Source organism: Pseudophryne corroboree, chromosome 4, assembly GCF_028390025.1.
Source record: "Pseudophryne corroboree isolate aPseCor3 chromosome 4, aPseCor3.hap2, whole genome shotgun sequence".
Taxonomy (NCBI): Eukaryota; Metazoa; Chordata; class Amphibia; order Anura; family Myobatrachidae; genus Pseudophryne; species Pseudophryne corroboree.
The window spans coordinates 494,012,312-494,027,433 of NC_086447.1; the positions used below are offsets into that span (position 1 = coordinate 494,012,312).

General features: G+C 44.3%; 1 protein-coding gene across 1 annotated transcript in view; it reads left to right on the top strand.

Moving 5' to 3' along the window:
* SLC16A10 (solute carrier family 16 member 10) overlaps positions 1–15,122 on the top strand; it is a 201,986-nt gene that overhangs the window by 164,971 nt on the left and 21,893 nt on the right. The window contains exon 3 of the mRNA XM_063917141.1: positions 411–813. Within this exon, the coding sequence (XP_063773211.1) occupies positions 411–813 (403 nt within the window). The remainder of the gene's footprint in view (positions 1–410; positions 814–15,122) is intronic.

Consider the following 15,122-nt stretch of genomic DNA (forward strand, 5'->3'; position numbering starts at 1 on the left):
GGAATTATAATTATTATCATAATCATCTTTATTTGAATAAAACTTTGATTAGTTATGTATGTCAATGGTATACAAGTATGATAGATTATAGACATATTACCAATTCCATATAAATGTAAATACACTTTTGCAGTGCAGTAAGGTAGTATATTTTGGTTTTGTTTTTCCAGTGGGGACATGGTTGCAGGAAAGATCAGACACTGGGGAATATGATGGGGTACTTTGTTGGAAACCTCAGCACTGGAATAGTTCAGCAGATGTTATACAGTGTCTATAGTACTTATACATCATCTTCCTGCTTTAATTACAATTTACTCAAGTATGGCTTTTGATATATTGTTTATTTTAAATGGTAATATAAAGTGTTGCTTTTACTGTGGTACTCATTCTGTGCAAATCTCTTCCCACAGGAGCTTGGAGCCTCTCTATTTTACCTATGGCATTTTATTTGCCTGTGGCTGCTCGTTTGCTTACCAGCCATCCTTGGTCATCTTGGGACACTATTTCAAGAAACGTCTGGGACTAGTGAATGGGATTGTGACAGCAGGCAGCAGCCTGTTTACTGTGGTGCTGCCTTTTGTCCTCAGCTATTTGCTTGACGGGATAGGACTTTACCACACCCTACGTGTCTTGTGCATCCTTATGTTTATTCTCTTTTTGGCTGGTTTCACCTACAAGCCACTCATACCTAGACCCAGTAACAGGCGGAAACAGATCTTCAATTTCTCCATCTTCAAATCAAAGAGCTACTGTATATGGGCATTTGGAATCCCAGCTGCACTTTTCGGATACTTTGTACCTTACGTTCACTTGGTAAGTAACCGTTTTAACTTCTATTTTCTATTTCAGCAATGTTGTGATGACATTGCATTCTTGAGTTTTTGCTGGGAGGCAGTTACATGACCGCTGACCGCCGGTCACGCATACCCACCCATTTTTGCTTGGTCTTTGCAGCTCTGCTTTGCCCCTTCTGCAGAACTGGTCCCACGTGAGCACAACTGAGTAGTAGAATTGGACAAAGCAATCTATGTATAATACCAAATATATGACTTCAAGGCATCCTAACACTCCAGGTTTTGAAGCCATCCATGGTAAAGGACAGGTGACTTAATTAGTACCTTTATCAGTTTGGTTCAGTGGCAAACGCAGAATTTGTAAGGGGGAAGGGGGTTCCTGACCTCCCAGTGCATGCGTAGCCAGCGTTACTATACAGACACAGGTACAGACACGACACGTGACATCTGTGGGGTATATTGGGGGCTGTCTGGTTGGCAGTTTTGGCTGCCATCTTCCTTCTGCTGCTGTCACTGACCATTAATGGAGCAGCAGCCTGAGCTGGGAGAGTGGGCAGTCAGGAGAGCAGGGAGCCAGGCAAGCGCATGGAGTACTGAGCTCATCCATCCTATCTGAGGGATATATATATATATATATATATATATATATATATATTGGGGCTGGGAGACCGGCGCTGGGGATCCCGGTGGTCAGCGTACTGACCCTGAGATCCCAGCCGCAGAGTGCCGGTAGGGGGGCTGCGCTCGCCACACTGCGGCCTTGGCGGCTTGATGCGCTTGCCACAGTTTCTATTCCCACTCTAAGGGTGTCGTGGACACCTACGAGTGGGAATAATCTCTGTTAGTCGGCATGCCAACTGTCGGGCGTTTGATCCCGAGCGCCGGTCACATGACCGCATCCCATATATTTATATCTTTATATATATTAATTCTGGATGCCGCCCTGTGCTATGACCTATACTCCAGATGTCTCCGCGGTATGTGTGGTTGCTTCTGTGTTGTTAAGTGGGCGTCCTGTGCGTGTGACGACTAGTGCGATGACACTGTAACCATGGCAGCCTGACCGGGATGTCTGGAGGTGGGGTCGGAGATGCCGGTGCGCTACTTCCAGTTGACTTCACAGTAGTGCGCCCTGGCGTCCTGGAAGTCCAGGATAATGTGTCTGTGGAGCAGTGACTGGGCCAATGGTGGTTCATAATAACAGATGAGCACAGTTGTCACTGATTGTTAATGTATTTAAGATGCATCATGGACACTGTTAGATTGATTCTCCCCTGAAAACGGCCGTTGGGAGCTTTGGCTGGGTTAGAATTATATCCCCAGTGAACCTACACATTGGATATGTGAGATCTTTTTGATATGCCTTGTAAACCATGTGCTATGCCCTATAATGCTGATATTTGAACATATTTTGCACAAATTTCTCAGAAGACATTAAATATTTAAATGGAAATGTGAATGGAGTGCTGGTTTTGTCTGCATCATAGCCCCTGCTGGAGCCTCATATTGTGGATATATTAATATATATATATATATATATATATATATACCAAACAAAAATGATGAAATAATTTGCACATGGAAAATCAGATGCTCAGGTACAGAGACAAATCACTTAGTAGGCGAACCTTATAGTGAGACAATTTGCACATGGAAAATCAGATACTCAGGTTCAGAGACAAATCACTTAGTAGGCGAACCCTCAATAGATCTGCAAAGCCACCTTTGCAGATCTATTGAGGGTTCGCCTACTAAGTGATTTGTCTCTGAATTGTCTCACTATAAGGTTCGCCTACTAAGTGATTTATCTTTGAACCTGAGCATCTGATTTTCCATGTGCAAATTGTCTCACTACAAGGCTTGACTGAGTGGCCAATTTGAAGTCCTAGGGACCTATAGGGTCTTGTCATCAAGCATTCACGAATGAGCCGTTGAGATTGTGGTTCTATATACTATTCATACCAGGGCCGAAACTAGGATTTCTGTCACCAGGGGCAAGGTAGTCATTTGACACCCCCCCCCCCCCCGCAAAAAATAAATAAAATTATTTTACAATAAATAAATAAAAGTAATAAAATAAAAAATAAATAAATAAATTAATAAAAATATTATATATATATATATATATATCTCTCTTTCAGAACTTTTTAACCTGAAAAACTGCCTTTTCTAACATAAATTTCATATCCAGGAAAAAGTGTCCCCATTTTACACATTGCGGCAGGAAAAAGTGTCCCCATTTTACACATTGCGGCAGGAAAAAGTGTCCCCATTTTACACATTGCGGCAGGCATATGTCCCCATTTTACACAGTAAGCTGGCAAGTGTCCCCATTTTACACAGTACGCTGGCAAGTGTCCCCATTTTACACATTGCGGCAGGCACAGGTCCCCATTTTACACAGTACGCAGGCACAGGTCCCCATTTTACACAGTACGCTGGCAAGTGTCCCCATTTTACACAGTACGCAGGCACAGGTCCCCATTTTACACAGTACGCTGGCAAGTGTCCCCATTTTACACAGTACGCTGGCACAGGTCCCCATTTTACACAGTACGCTGGCACAGGTCCCCATTTTACACAGTACGCTGGCACAGGTCCCCATTTTACACAGTACGCTGGCACAGGTCCCCATTTTACACATTACGCTGGCACAGGTCCCCATTTTACACAGTACGCTGGCACAGGTCCCCATTTTACACAGTATGCTGGCACAGGTCCCCATTTTAAACAGTACGCAGGCACAGGTCCCCATTTTACACAGTACGCAGGCACAGGTCCCCATTTTACACAGTACGCAGGCACAGGTCCCCATTTTACACAGTACGCTGGCACAGGTCCCCATTTTACACAGTACGCTGGCACAGGTCCCCATTTTACACAGTACGCTGGCACAGGTCCCCATTTTACACAGTACGCTGGCACAGGTCCCCATTTTACACAGTACGCAGGCACAGGTCCCCATTTTACACAGTACTCTGGCAAGTGTCCCCATTTTACACAGTACGCTGGCACAGGTCCCCATTTTACACAGTACGCTGGCACAGGTCCCCATTTTACACAGTACGCTGGCACAGGTCCCCATTTTACACAGTACGCTGGCACAGGTCCCCATTTTACACATTACGCTGGCACAGGTCCCCATTTTACACAGTACGCAGGCACAGGTCCCCATTTTACACAGTACGCTGGCACAGGTCCCCATTTTACACAGTACGCTGGCACAGGTCCCCATTTTACACAGTACGCTGGCACAGGTCCCCATTTTACACAGTACGCTGGCACAGGTCCCCATTTTACACATTACGCTGGCACAGGTCCCCATTTTACACAGTACGCAGGCACAGGTCCCCATTTTACACAGTACGCTGGCACAGGTCCCCATTTTACACATTACGCTGGCACAGGTCCCCATTTTACACAGTACGCAGGCACAGGTCCCCATTTTACACAGTACGCTGGCACAGGTCCCCATTTTACACAGTACGCTGGCACAGGTCCCCATTTTACACAGTACGCTGGCACAGGTCCCCATTTTACACAGTATGCTGGCACAGGTCCCCATTTTACACAGTACGCTGGCACAGGTCCCCATTTTACACAGTACGCTGGCACAGGTCCCCATTTTACACAGTACGCTGGCACAGGTCCCCATTTTAAACATTACGGCAGGTGGTGGGGAGAGGGAGGGAGAGAGAGAGAGAGAGGAAGGGAGAGGGGCTGACTTACATTTGAAGCGGTTCTCGCCGCTCTTCAGCCGCCTCTCCCTCCTCGTCTGCGCGGCTCCGGGCTCCCCCTTCAGTTCTCCCTCCTCCGGCGGGGTTTCGTTGAATGACGCGTTTGCGCCGTGACGTCACGACGCAATCGCGTCATTCCGCGAAACCCCGCCCCCCGAGCTGGGCACTCGGGAGAAGGGGGTTTAAAAGTGCCGCGGCGGTGTTTGGGGGTCTCGGCGCCCCCTCCAATCCGGCGCCCAGGTCGCCTGCCCCCCTAGCCCCCCCCCTAGTTTCGGCCCTGTTCATACTTACCATTTAGTTGAGATCCACCCCCGATGAAGTCTTGGAAAAAAGACGAAATGCGTCAGGTTGTCTTCTTATGAAGCTCATGTTAAAGAAACAGTGGATATTACAGAATATCACCTGTAAATTGCTATTGTGGTCATTGATCTGTAAAAAGGGTGAAGCGAGTTACCACTTTTTCTATGTACAAATATTGATTGTATGTTTTTACAACAATAAAAGTTTTTAGATGGAACATGTCACCATTATGTTTTAGGAGTAAAGTTTTTTAAAAGGGTATGTTTACATCATTAAGTATTGATACGTATTGTGGGCGCCAATTCTTCTATTGTGTTATATATTCTTATTTTCAATTCCTTCTAACAGGGAATTTAGAAGAACAAGGCTGCCATTCCTACATCCAGTGCAGTAATTTGCATTAAGTATACTACACTTATCAGCGCAGAGGGAGAGTATTGTTTTGATATATATATATATATGTATGCAATACACGTTAAAAAAGGGGCGCTACGGCCCCGAAACGTCGGTATGGTGTGATTCATTAAACAGCACGTTATGCACTTTAATTGCTGAGACCAGACTCTGAGTGCCGCCACTTGTTGGGATTTTTGTTTTAATATATATATATATATATATATATATATATATATATCTATCTCCATACATATATACACATTTATATATACACATATATACATATAATTCCCTCTTTCAATATATTAACTAGAAGTATAGAAGCAAATGCATCTAACTGGTAGTAATGCTGCCCCCATATATATTGCACACACAAGCTTTCACTTACTGTACACTTTGTAAGTACTGGAGCAGGACTCAAGAGGGTAAATTTACTAAGATGGGAGTCCTATTTAAGATGTGATGTTGCCCATAGCAACCAAACAGATTCCAGGTATTATGTTCTAGAAGGTTATAGATAAATGAGAACTAGAATCTGATTGGTTGCTATGGGCAACATCCCATCTTAAATAGAACTCCCATCTTAGTAAATTTACCCCAAGGTTGTTCAGTCAGTGGAGCCAAGCACCTTACATAATTAGGCTCTGCCCCCTCCCCACAGGCCTATGAATTGCAAAATGCCGCTGGGGACAGGGCTTAATTATGAATTAATTCTCTGAAAGTTGCATCACAGTGCCTCTACCATCGGCTCACAGGCCCGAAAATTGCAGCGATCGCAGCCTGCGGAACCATGGACATTAGAAAAAAACGTGGTCCAGCAGAGGGGGTTTCTGGGTACTCAGAAACCGCCCCTGCGTGCTCCACTGTGGTTATACAATCTGCACAAGCATGGATATCATTAAAATCTGGACTGTTAGGGTGCCTTGAGGAAATGCTGATGTAAGGGGGTGTAGTAGGGTATGCCGGCGGCCAGTATACTGGCTCCGGAATCCCGACCGCCGGCATACCGACACAGCTGGGCGAGCGCAAATGAGCCCCTTGCTGGCTCGCTGTGCTCGCCACACTGTGGGCACGGTGGCGTGCTACGCTATCTATTCTCCCTCCAGAGGGTTCGTGGAGAAAAAGGGATAAAAAGTGTCAGTATGCCGGCTGTCGGGATTCCGGCGCCGGTATGCCGGCTGATGGGATCCTGACAGCCGGCAAACTGAAGACCACCCGATGTAAGGCATACTTCAATAGTAGAGTAAAGGGTTTCAGTGTCAGAATGATCAAGTGTGTACTAGGCATAATGTAGTACGTATATAATAAATTCCCCTTCTTGAATACAATACTACTTTCTGAAAATTAAGAACTAATTTTAAACAAGTTGTATAGGTCCCTCTACACTACAGTCTCATGTTTACATTTCCCCCTGTCACTGTTATAGGTCCCTTTACAGTCTAATGTATACATTTCCCTTTGTCACTTATTGTATAGGTCCCTCTACACTACAGTCGCATGTTTACATTGCACTCTGTCACTTGTATAGATCCCTTTCCAGCCTAATTCATACATTTCCCTTTGTCACTTGTTGTATAGGTCCCTCTACACTACAGTCTCATGTTTACGTTGCCCTCTGTCACTTGTTGTATAGGTCCCTCTACAATCTCGTGTATACATTTGCCTCTGTCCCTTGTATAGGTCCCTCTGCAGTCTCATGTTTACATTGCCCTCTGTAACTTGTTGTATAGGTCCCTTTACCATCTCATGTATACATTGCCCTCTGTCACTTGTTGTATAGGTCCCTCTACAGTCTCATGTATACATTTCCCTCTGTCACTTGTTGTATAGGTCCCTCTGCAGTCTCATGTTTACATTGCCCTCTGTAACTTGTTGTATAGGTCCCTTTACCGTCTCATGTTTACATTGCCCTCTTTCACTTGTTGTATAGGTCCCTCTATAGTCTCATGTTTACATTGCCCTCTGTCACTTATTGTATAGGTCCCTCTATAGTCTCATGTTTACATTTCCCTGTTACTTGTTGTATAGGTCCCTCTACAGTCTCATGTTTACATTTCCCTCTGTCACTTGTTGTATAGGTCCCAATATAGTCTCATGTTTACATTTCCCTCTGTTACTTGTTGTATAGGTCCCTCTATAGTCTCATGTTTACATTGCCCTCTGTCACTTGTTGTATAGGTCCCTCTATAGTCTCATGTTTACATTGCCCTCTGTCACTTGTTGTATAGATCCCTCTACAGTCTCATGTTTACATTTCCCTCTGTCACTTGTATAGGTCCCTCTATAATTTCATGTTTACATTTCCCTCTGTTACTTGTTGTATAGGTCTCTCTATAGTCTCATGTTTACATTGCCCTCTGTCACTTGTTGTATAGGTCCCTCTATAGTCTCATGTTTACATTTCCCTCTGTTACTTGTTGTATAGGTCCCTCTACAGTCTCATGTTTACATTTCCCTCTGTCACTTGTTGTATAAGTCCCTCTATAGTCTCATGTTTACATTTCCCTCTGTCACTTGTTGTATAGGTCCCTCTACAGTCTCATGTTTACATTTCCCTCTGTTACTTGTTGTATAGGTCCCTCTACAGTCTCATGTTTACATTTCCCTCTGTCACTTGTTGTATAGGTCCCTCTATAGTCTCATGTTTACATTTCCCTCTGTCACTTGTTGTATAGGTCCCTCTACAGTCTCATGTTTACATTTCCCTCTGTTACTTGTGGTATAGGTCCCTCTACAGTCTCATGTTTACATTTCCCTCTGTCACTTGTTGTATAGGTCCCTCTGTAGTCTCATGTTTACATTGCCCTCTGTCACATGTTGTATAGGTCCCTCTACAGTCTCATGTTTACATTTCCCTCTGTCACTTGTTGTATAGGTCCCTCTATAGTCTCATGTTTACATTTCCCTCTGTTACTTGTTGTATAGGTCCCTCTATAGTCTCATGTTTACATTTCCCTCTGTCACTTGTTGTATAGGTCCCTCTACAGTCTCATGTTTACATTTCCCTCTGTCACTTGTATAGGTCCCTTTATAATCTCATGTTTACATTTCCCTCTGTTACTTGTTGTATAGGTCTCTCTATAGTCTCATGTTTACATTGCCCTCTGTCACTTGTTGTATAGGTCCCTCTATAGTCTCATGTTTACATTGCCCTCTGTCACATGTTGTATAGGTCCCTCTACAGTCTCATGTTTACATTTCCCTCTGTCACTTGTTGTATAGGTCCCTCTACAGTCTCATGTTTACATTTCCCTCTGTTACTTGTTGTATAGGTCCCTCTACAGTCTCATGTTTACATTTCCCTCTGTCACTTGTTGTATAGGTCCCTCTATAGTCTCATGTTTACATTGCCCTCTGTCACTTGTTGTATAGATCCCTCTACAGTCTCATGTTTACATTTCCCTCTGTCACTTGTATAGGTCCCTCTATAATTTCATGTTTACATTTCCCTCTGTTACTTGTTGTATAGGTCTCTCTATAGTCTCATGTTTACATTGCCCTCTGTCACTTGTTGTATAGGTCCCTCTATAGTCTCATGTTTACATTTCCCTCTGTTACTTGTTGTATAGGTCCCTCTACAGTCTCATGTTTACATTTCCCTATGTCACTTGTTGTATAAGTCCCTCTATAGTCTCATGTTTACATTTCCCTCTGTCACTTGTTGTATAGGTCCCTCTACAGTCTCATGTTTACATTTCCCTCTGTTACTTGTTGTATAGGTCCCTCTACAGTCTCATGTTTACATTTCCCTCTGTCACTTGTTGTATAGGTCCCTCTATAGTCTCATGTTTACATTTCCCTCTGTCACTTGTTGTATAGGTCCCTCTACAGTCTCATGTTTACATTTCCCTCTGTTACTTGTGGTATAGGTCCCTCTACAGTCTCATGTTTACATTTCCCTCTGTCACTTGTTGTATAGGTCCCTCTATAGTCTCATGTTTACATTGCCCTCTGTCACATGTTGTATAGGTCCCTCTACAGTCTCATGTTTACATTTCCCTCTGTCACTTGTTGTATAGGTCCCTCTATAGTCTCATGTTTACATTTCCCTCTGTCACTTGTTGTATAGGTCCCTCTACAGTCTCATGTTTACATTTCCCTCTGTCACTTGTATAGGTCCCTTTATAATCTCATGTTTACATTTCCCTCTGTTACTTGTTGTATAGGTCTCTCTATAGTCTCATGTTTACATTGCCCTCTGTCACTTGTTGTATAGGTCCCTCTATAGTCTCATGTTTACATTGCCCTCTGTCACATGTTGTATAGGTCCCTCTACAGTCTCATGTTTACATTTCCCTCTGTCACTTGTTGTATAGGTCCCTCTACAGTCTCATGTTTACATTTCCCTCTGTTACTTGTTGTATAGGTCCCTCTACAGTCTCATGTTTACATTTCCCTCTGTCACTTGTTGTATAGGTCCCTCTATAGTCTCATGTTTACATTTCCCTCTGTCACTTGTTGTATAGGTCCCTCTACAGTCTCATGTTTACATTTCCCTCTGTTACTTGTGGTATAGGTCCCTCTACAGTCTCATGTTTACATTTCCCTCTGTCACTTGTTGTATAGGTCCCTCTACAGTCTCATGTTTACATTTCCCTCTGTCACTTGTATAGGTCCCTTTATAATCTCATGTTTACATTTCCCTCTGTTACTTGTTGTATAGGTCTCTCTATAGTCTCATGTTTACATTGCCCTCTGTCACTTGTTGTATAGGTCCCTCTATAGTCTCATGTTTACATTTCCCTCTGTTACTTGTTGTATAGGTCCCTCTACAGTCTCATGTTTACATTTCCCTCTGTCACTTGTTGTAGAGGTCCCTCTATAGTCTCATGTTTACATTTCCCTCTGTCACTTGTTGTATAGGTCCCTCTACAGTCTCATGTTTACATTTCCCTCTGTTACTTGTTGTATAGGTCCCTCAACAGTCTCATGTTTACATTTCCCTCTGTTACTTGTTGTATAGGTCCCTCTACAGTCTCATGTTTACATTGCCCTCTGTCAATTGACAATCTTAACTAGAATCCTGTATTTAGAGGAATAAATGGCTACAATTTATCAATTTATGTGAGTGATTATGCAGATCCGATGGGATTGTATTTAGTGCCAGATAGCCATTGCCTTTATTTGGCAGCTGTAGTTTGTGGTTTGTCCTGGAAGTGCCTAAAGATCCTCAACTTAAAAACATGTTATTGCAATCCTCTCTGTAGTGAATATAGAGGACATTCCTTCAATTCCACAGCTCCTTAGTGCTACAAGCTTTCCAAATCTGGGATTCAAACGTCTGTAAGGCAGCTTGCCTTTTACAGCAATGTCCATTAGATTACATGATGAGATATATTTTCTAGAGGTATAATGTACTTTAGGGTGGCAAAATGTAGAGATCGAATCCTTAAAATTATTTCAACAGCTGAAAGATTTCTTCCTGCCCACCATTATTTCTTTATGTTCATTTATAAGTTTCAAGAAGCCTCCTGCGAATTCGAATGTTAAGGGTCGCATCGGCTGTGTGTGATGTCACGCAGCTGCCACGACCCACCCCAAGCAATGGCCCGGACACGTATCAGTTGTCCGGACCGTGCCCCTTAAACGGAGCGTTGACACCGACAAAACACAGCATAGACACCCCTTATTCACCCTCTCCAGGTATTAAACTGCGTTCTGAAGAGAATAGGACCAGCGTACGTGCAGATGTGCAAAATCACTTTATATTGACTTTTGCACTTCAGCGACAGGGTCTGAATTAGGCCCTAAATTATGAATTATTTTTGGTATATCCATTAAGAGATTGATAGAACAGTGTCGATTTAGATAATTTGAGTGAACAAAGAGTATGAAATCATGTCATATAAAGCCCCCCATACACGAGAAAGATCAATATATATCGTTAGTGAAAGTGCAAATATTTGGGATTTCACTAACGGGATGCGGGCACGATCCCGCCAGACGGGATCCCGACGGTCGGAATGCCAACACCGGGATCTTGACCGGCACAATCTTGACATATTCTCCCTCTGTGGGTGTCCACGACACCCATAGAGGGAGAATAAATTAGTGTGGCGAGCGTAGCAAGGCACCGTGCACGCAGTGTGGCGAGCGCAGCGAGGCCGCAAGGGGCTGCGTTGTACTGGCCCCCCTGTCGGGATTGTGCCAATTGGGATCCCGGTGTCGGTATTCCGACCGCCAGGATTCCGTCCGCCGGGATCTCGTACTGATCCCTCACTAACGATGACAATCCAAATAGAACCTTCAATACTTTAACATAGAGTTCAATTCCTAACCCATATATACAAAAAGTTAATTTGAAAATCGACCCCAAATTCAAACAAAAATCACCATTTTCAATAGAACCATCAGAAATAGTTCTATTTGATTTTTTTTCTTGTAGAATTGTCTGAAACCTCAATATGATGGGAAAAAACATGGGAGAGAAGCATGTGGGGCACTGTGGCTGCATAAACCATTACACTGAAAGACACAGCAATGATTGGAAAAAAAAATTGTGTATATGCAAATTTGCCCAGGAATGAAGGTGTACATTGTCGGTAATACAGTACATGTGACCTGTTTTGACCAATAGAAATGCTTTTGTCTATCTTGGGTCGAAGTTTTATCATTTTTTGATCAGTGTTATTGATTTTTGACAATTTTGGGTCAATTTTTGATGAATAGGACACTTTTAAAACTTCAAAATAGAACTCACATCACATAGCAATTTTTAAAAGTATCTCAAAATCGAATTTTAGTAAATGAGAAACACTAGTCGATTTTGTGAGGATGTTGGTTCTATTCTGGTCAATTTTAAATAGAACCAAAATCGACTTTTAGTAAATATACTCCCATGAGCCTTATTCTGATTTGGACGCAAGGTGGACAAAGCACATAAGTTTGCATCTGGAACAAACCATTGTGCAATGCAAGTGGAGGAAATAAATGTATATATTTTCTGTGCATGTAGCCCACAAATGTTTTATTTTTACACTGCAATTCAGATTTCAGTTTGGATACCCCCACCCAAATCTAACTCTCTCTAACTCTCTCTGCAGTGCAACATGGTTTTGCCCAGTTGCTTGCTTTTTTTGGTTGGCTTCCACACCTGAATAACCCCCCATTTGAGTCTAAACTGACGTGCTCAGGATGTCAGATGCGACAATTGTCAGGTGCGACCAACTACTGCACAGGTAATAAATATGCCTCCCTCCTCATGTGCAGGAATATGACTGGAGGTGTGGCATCAATATAGAAAATGAAGAAAAGACCGTATACAATTTATACACATTACAGTATGTAACCCAGAAAGTACTCAAGCTGCATGAAGCATGATCAAAGCATGATCAAAGCTAAATGAAAAATATGCAAATACAAACATTTTAAATTTTATTAGTCCACATTAAGGGGAGCATTTACTAAGCAGTGATAAGAGCGGAGAAGTGAGCCAGTGGAGAAGTTGCCCCATCAACCAATCTGCAGCCAGTGGCGTAACTACTGCCCCCGCAGCCCTCGCGTGGCTTGGGGGCGAGGGGCTGCGGGTGCGCCGCCACTGATTTAGGGCAGATTGGCATGTCACTCTGTTCTCACTAACCCTCCCTGCTGTAAGGAGGGACACGGAGGGCACAGCGCGCGCCTCTCCTGTGTCCCTCCTGCGTCTCCGGCGGGTCTAATAAAGGAAGTGCCGTTCATGAGCTCCGATTGGCTCACGAACCGGCACTTCCTTTAACAGACCCGCCGGAGACCCAGGAGGGACACAGGAGAGGCGCGCGCTGTGCCCTCCGTGTCCCTCCAACACAAAACAGAGGGGGAGCGGGGGCACGCAATGGGGGAGCATATGTGCACTGAGGGGGCATATATGGCACTGGGGGGGGGTGTATGTGTACCTGGCACATGGGGGGGGCTATATTTGGCACTGGGGGCACGTGAGTACCTGGCACTGTGGGGGAATATCTGGCACTGGGGGCATATGTGGCACTGGGCCGGTATATGTGTACCTGGCACATGGGGGGGGGCTATATTTGGCACTGGGGGCATGTGAGTACCTGGCACCGTGGGGGAATATCTGGCACTGGGGACATATGTGGCACTGGGAGCACAGCCCTAGCAACAAGCACTACCCCCTAGCAACGAGCATGACACCCAGTGCATAAAACCCCTGGCAACGAGCATGACACCCAGTGCATGAAACGCCTGGCAACGAGCATGAAACCCAGTGCATGAAACCCCTGGCAACGAGCATGACACCCTGAGCATGAAAACCCCTGGCACCATGCATGGAACCAAGAGCATGAAACCCCTGGCAACGAGCAGGTAATTTAAAAGTAATTAGAAGCCTTACTGTAGGACTTAATGTGTAATGGGCATTACGGTGTGTGGCATAATGTATCACGGACATTGCGGTGTGTGTCATAATGTGTCACAGGCATTACGGTGTGTGGCATACTATATCACGGGCATTGTGGTATGTGGTATAATGTCTCAGGGGCATTGCAGTGTGGCATAATATATAACGGGCATTGCGGTGTGTGGCATAGGGTATAACAGGCATTGCGGTATGTGTCACAGGCATTACGGTGTGTGGTATACTATATCACGGGCATTGTGATATGTGGTATAATGTCTCAGGGTCATTGCAGTGTGTGGCATAATGTATCACGGACATTGCGGTGTGTGTCATAATGTGTCAGGCATTACGGTGTGTTGTATACTATATCACGGGCATTGTGGTATGTGGTATAATGTCTCAGGGTCATTGCAGTGTGTGGCATAATGTATAACGGGCATTGCAGTGTGTGGCATAGGGTATAACGGGCATTGCGGTATGTGTCAGGCATTACGGTGTGTTGTATACTATATCACGGGCATTGTGGTATGTGGTATAATGTCTCAGGGTCATTGCAGTGTGTGGCATAATGTATAACGGGCATTGCAGTGTGTGGCATAGGGTATAACGGGCATTGCGGTATGTGTCAGGCATTACGGTGTGTTGTATACTATATCACGGGCATTGTGGTATGTGGTATAATGTATCACGGACATTGCAGTGTGTGTCATAATGTGTCACAGGCATTGTATGTGCTATACATGTATGTGCAGTACGGATGGTGTAATGGTTAGCATTACTGCCTCACAGCACTGAGGTCATGGGTTCGATTCCCACCATGGCCCTAACTGTGGGGAGTTTGTATATTCTCCCCGTACTTGCGTGGGTTTCCTCCGGGTACTCCGGTTTCCTCCCACAATCCAAAAATATACTGGTAGGTTAATTGGCTCCCAACAAAATTAACCCTAGCATGAATGTGTGTGCGTGTACATGTGATAGGGAATATAGATTGTAAGCTCCACTGGGGCAGGGACTGGTGTGAATGACCGAATATTCTCTGTAAAGCGCTGCGGAATTTGTGTGCGCTATATAAATAACGGGTAATAAATAAATAATGTATCAGGGGCATTGCAGTGTGTAGCATAATGTATAACGGGCATTGCGATTCCTGTCATAATGTGTCACAGGCATTACGGTGTGTGGCATAATGTGTCGGGGGCATTACGGTGTGTGCATATTGTGTCATGTGCATTATTGTGTGCGGCATAATGTCTAAGGGCCATTGCAGTATGTGGCATAATGTATACTGGGCATTACTATAAGGAGGAAAAATGACAAATAATGTAAGGGGCATGAATCTGGATTATTTTTCTTTCCTTTGGTGGCCAACGTCTGGGCGTGCAGGTTGCAAAACTGGGGTATAAGGTAGTCTTTTCCTGCAATGCCACATCCCTTTATGTGAAGCCACGCCCATTCCAACGAAGCCACACACCCTTTTTGCGGCGCGCGCATGTTTCTCCCTTTAATAGTGCCAATTATGGGGGATGGGGGGGGGCGCCGAAGAATTTTTTGGCTTGGGGGAGA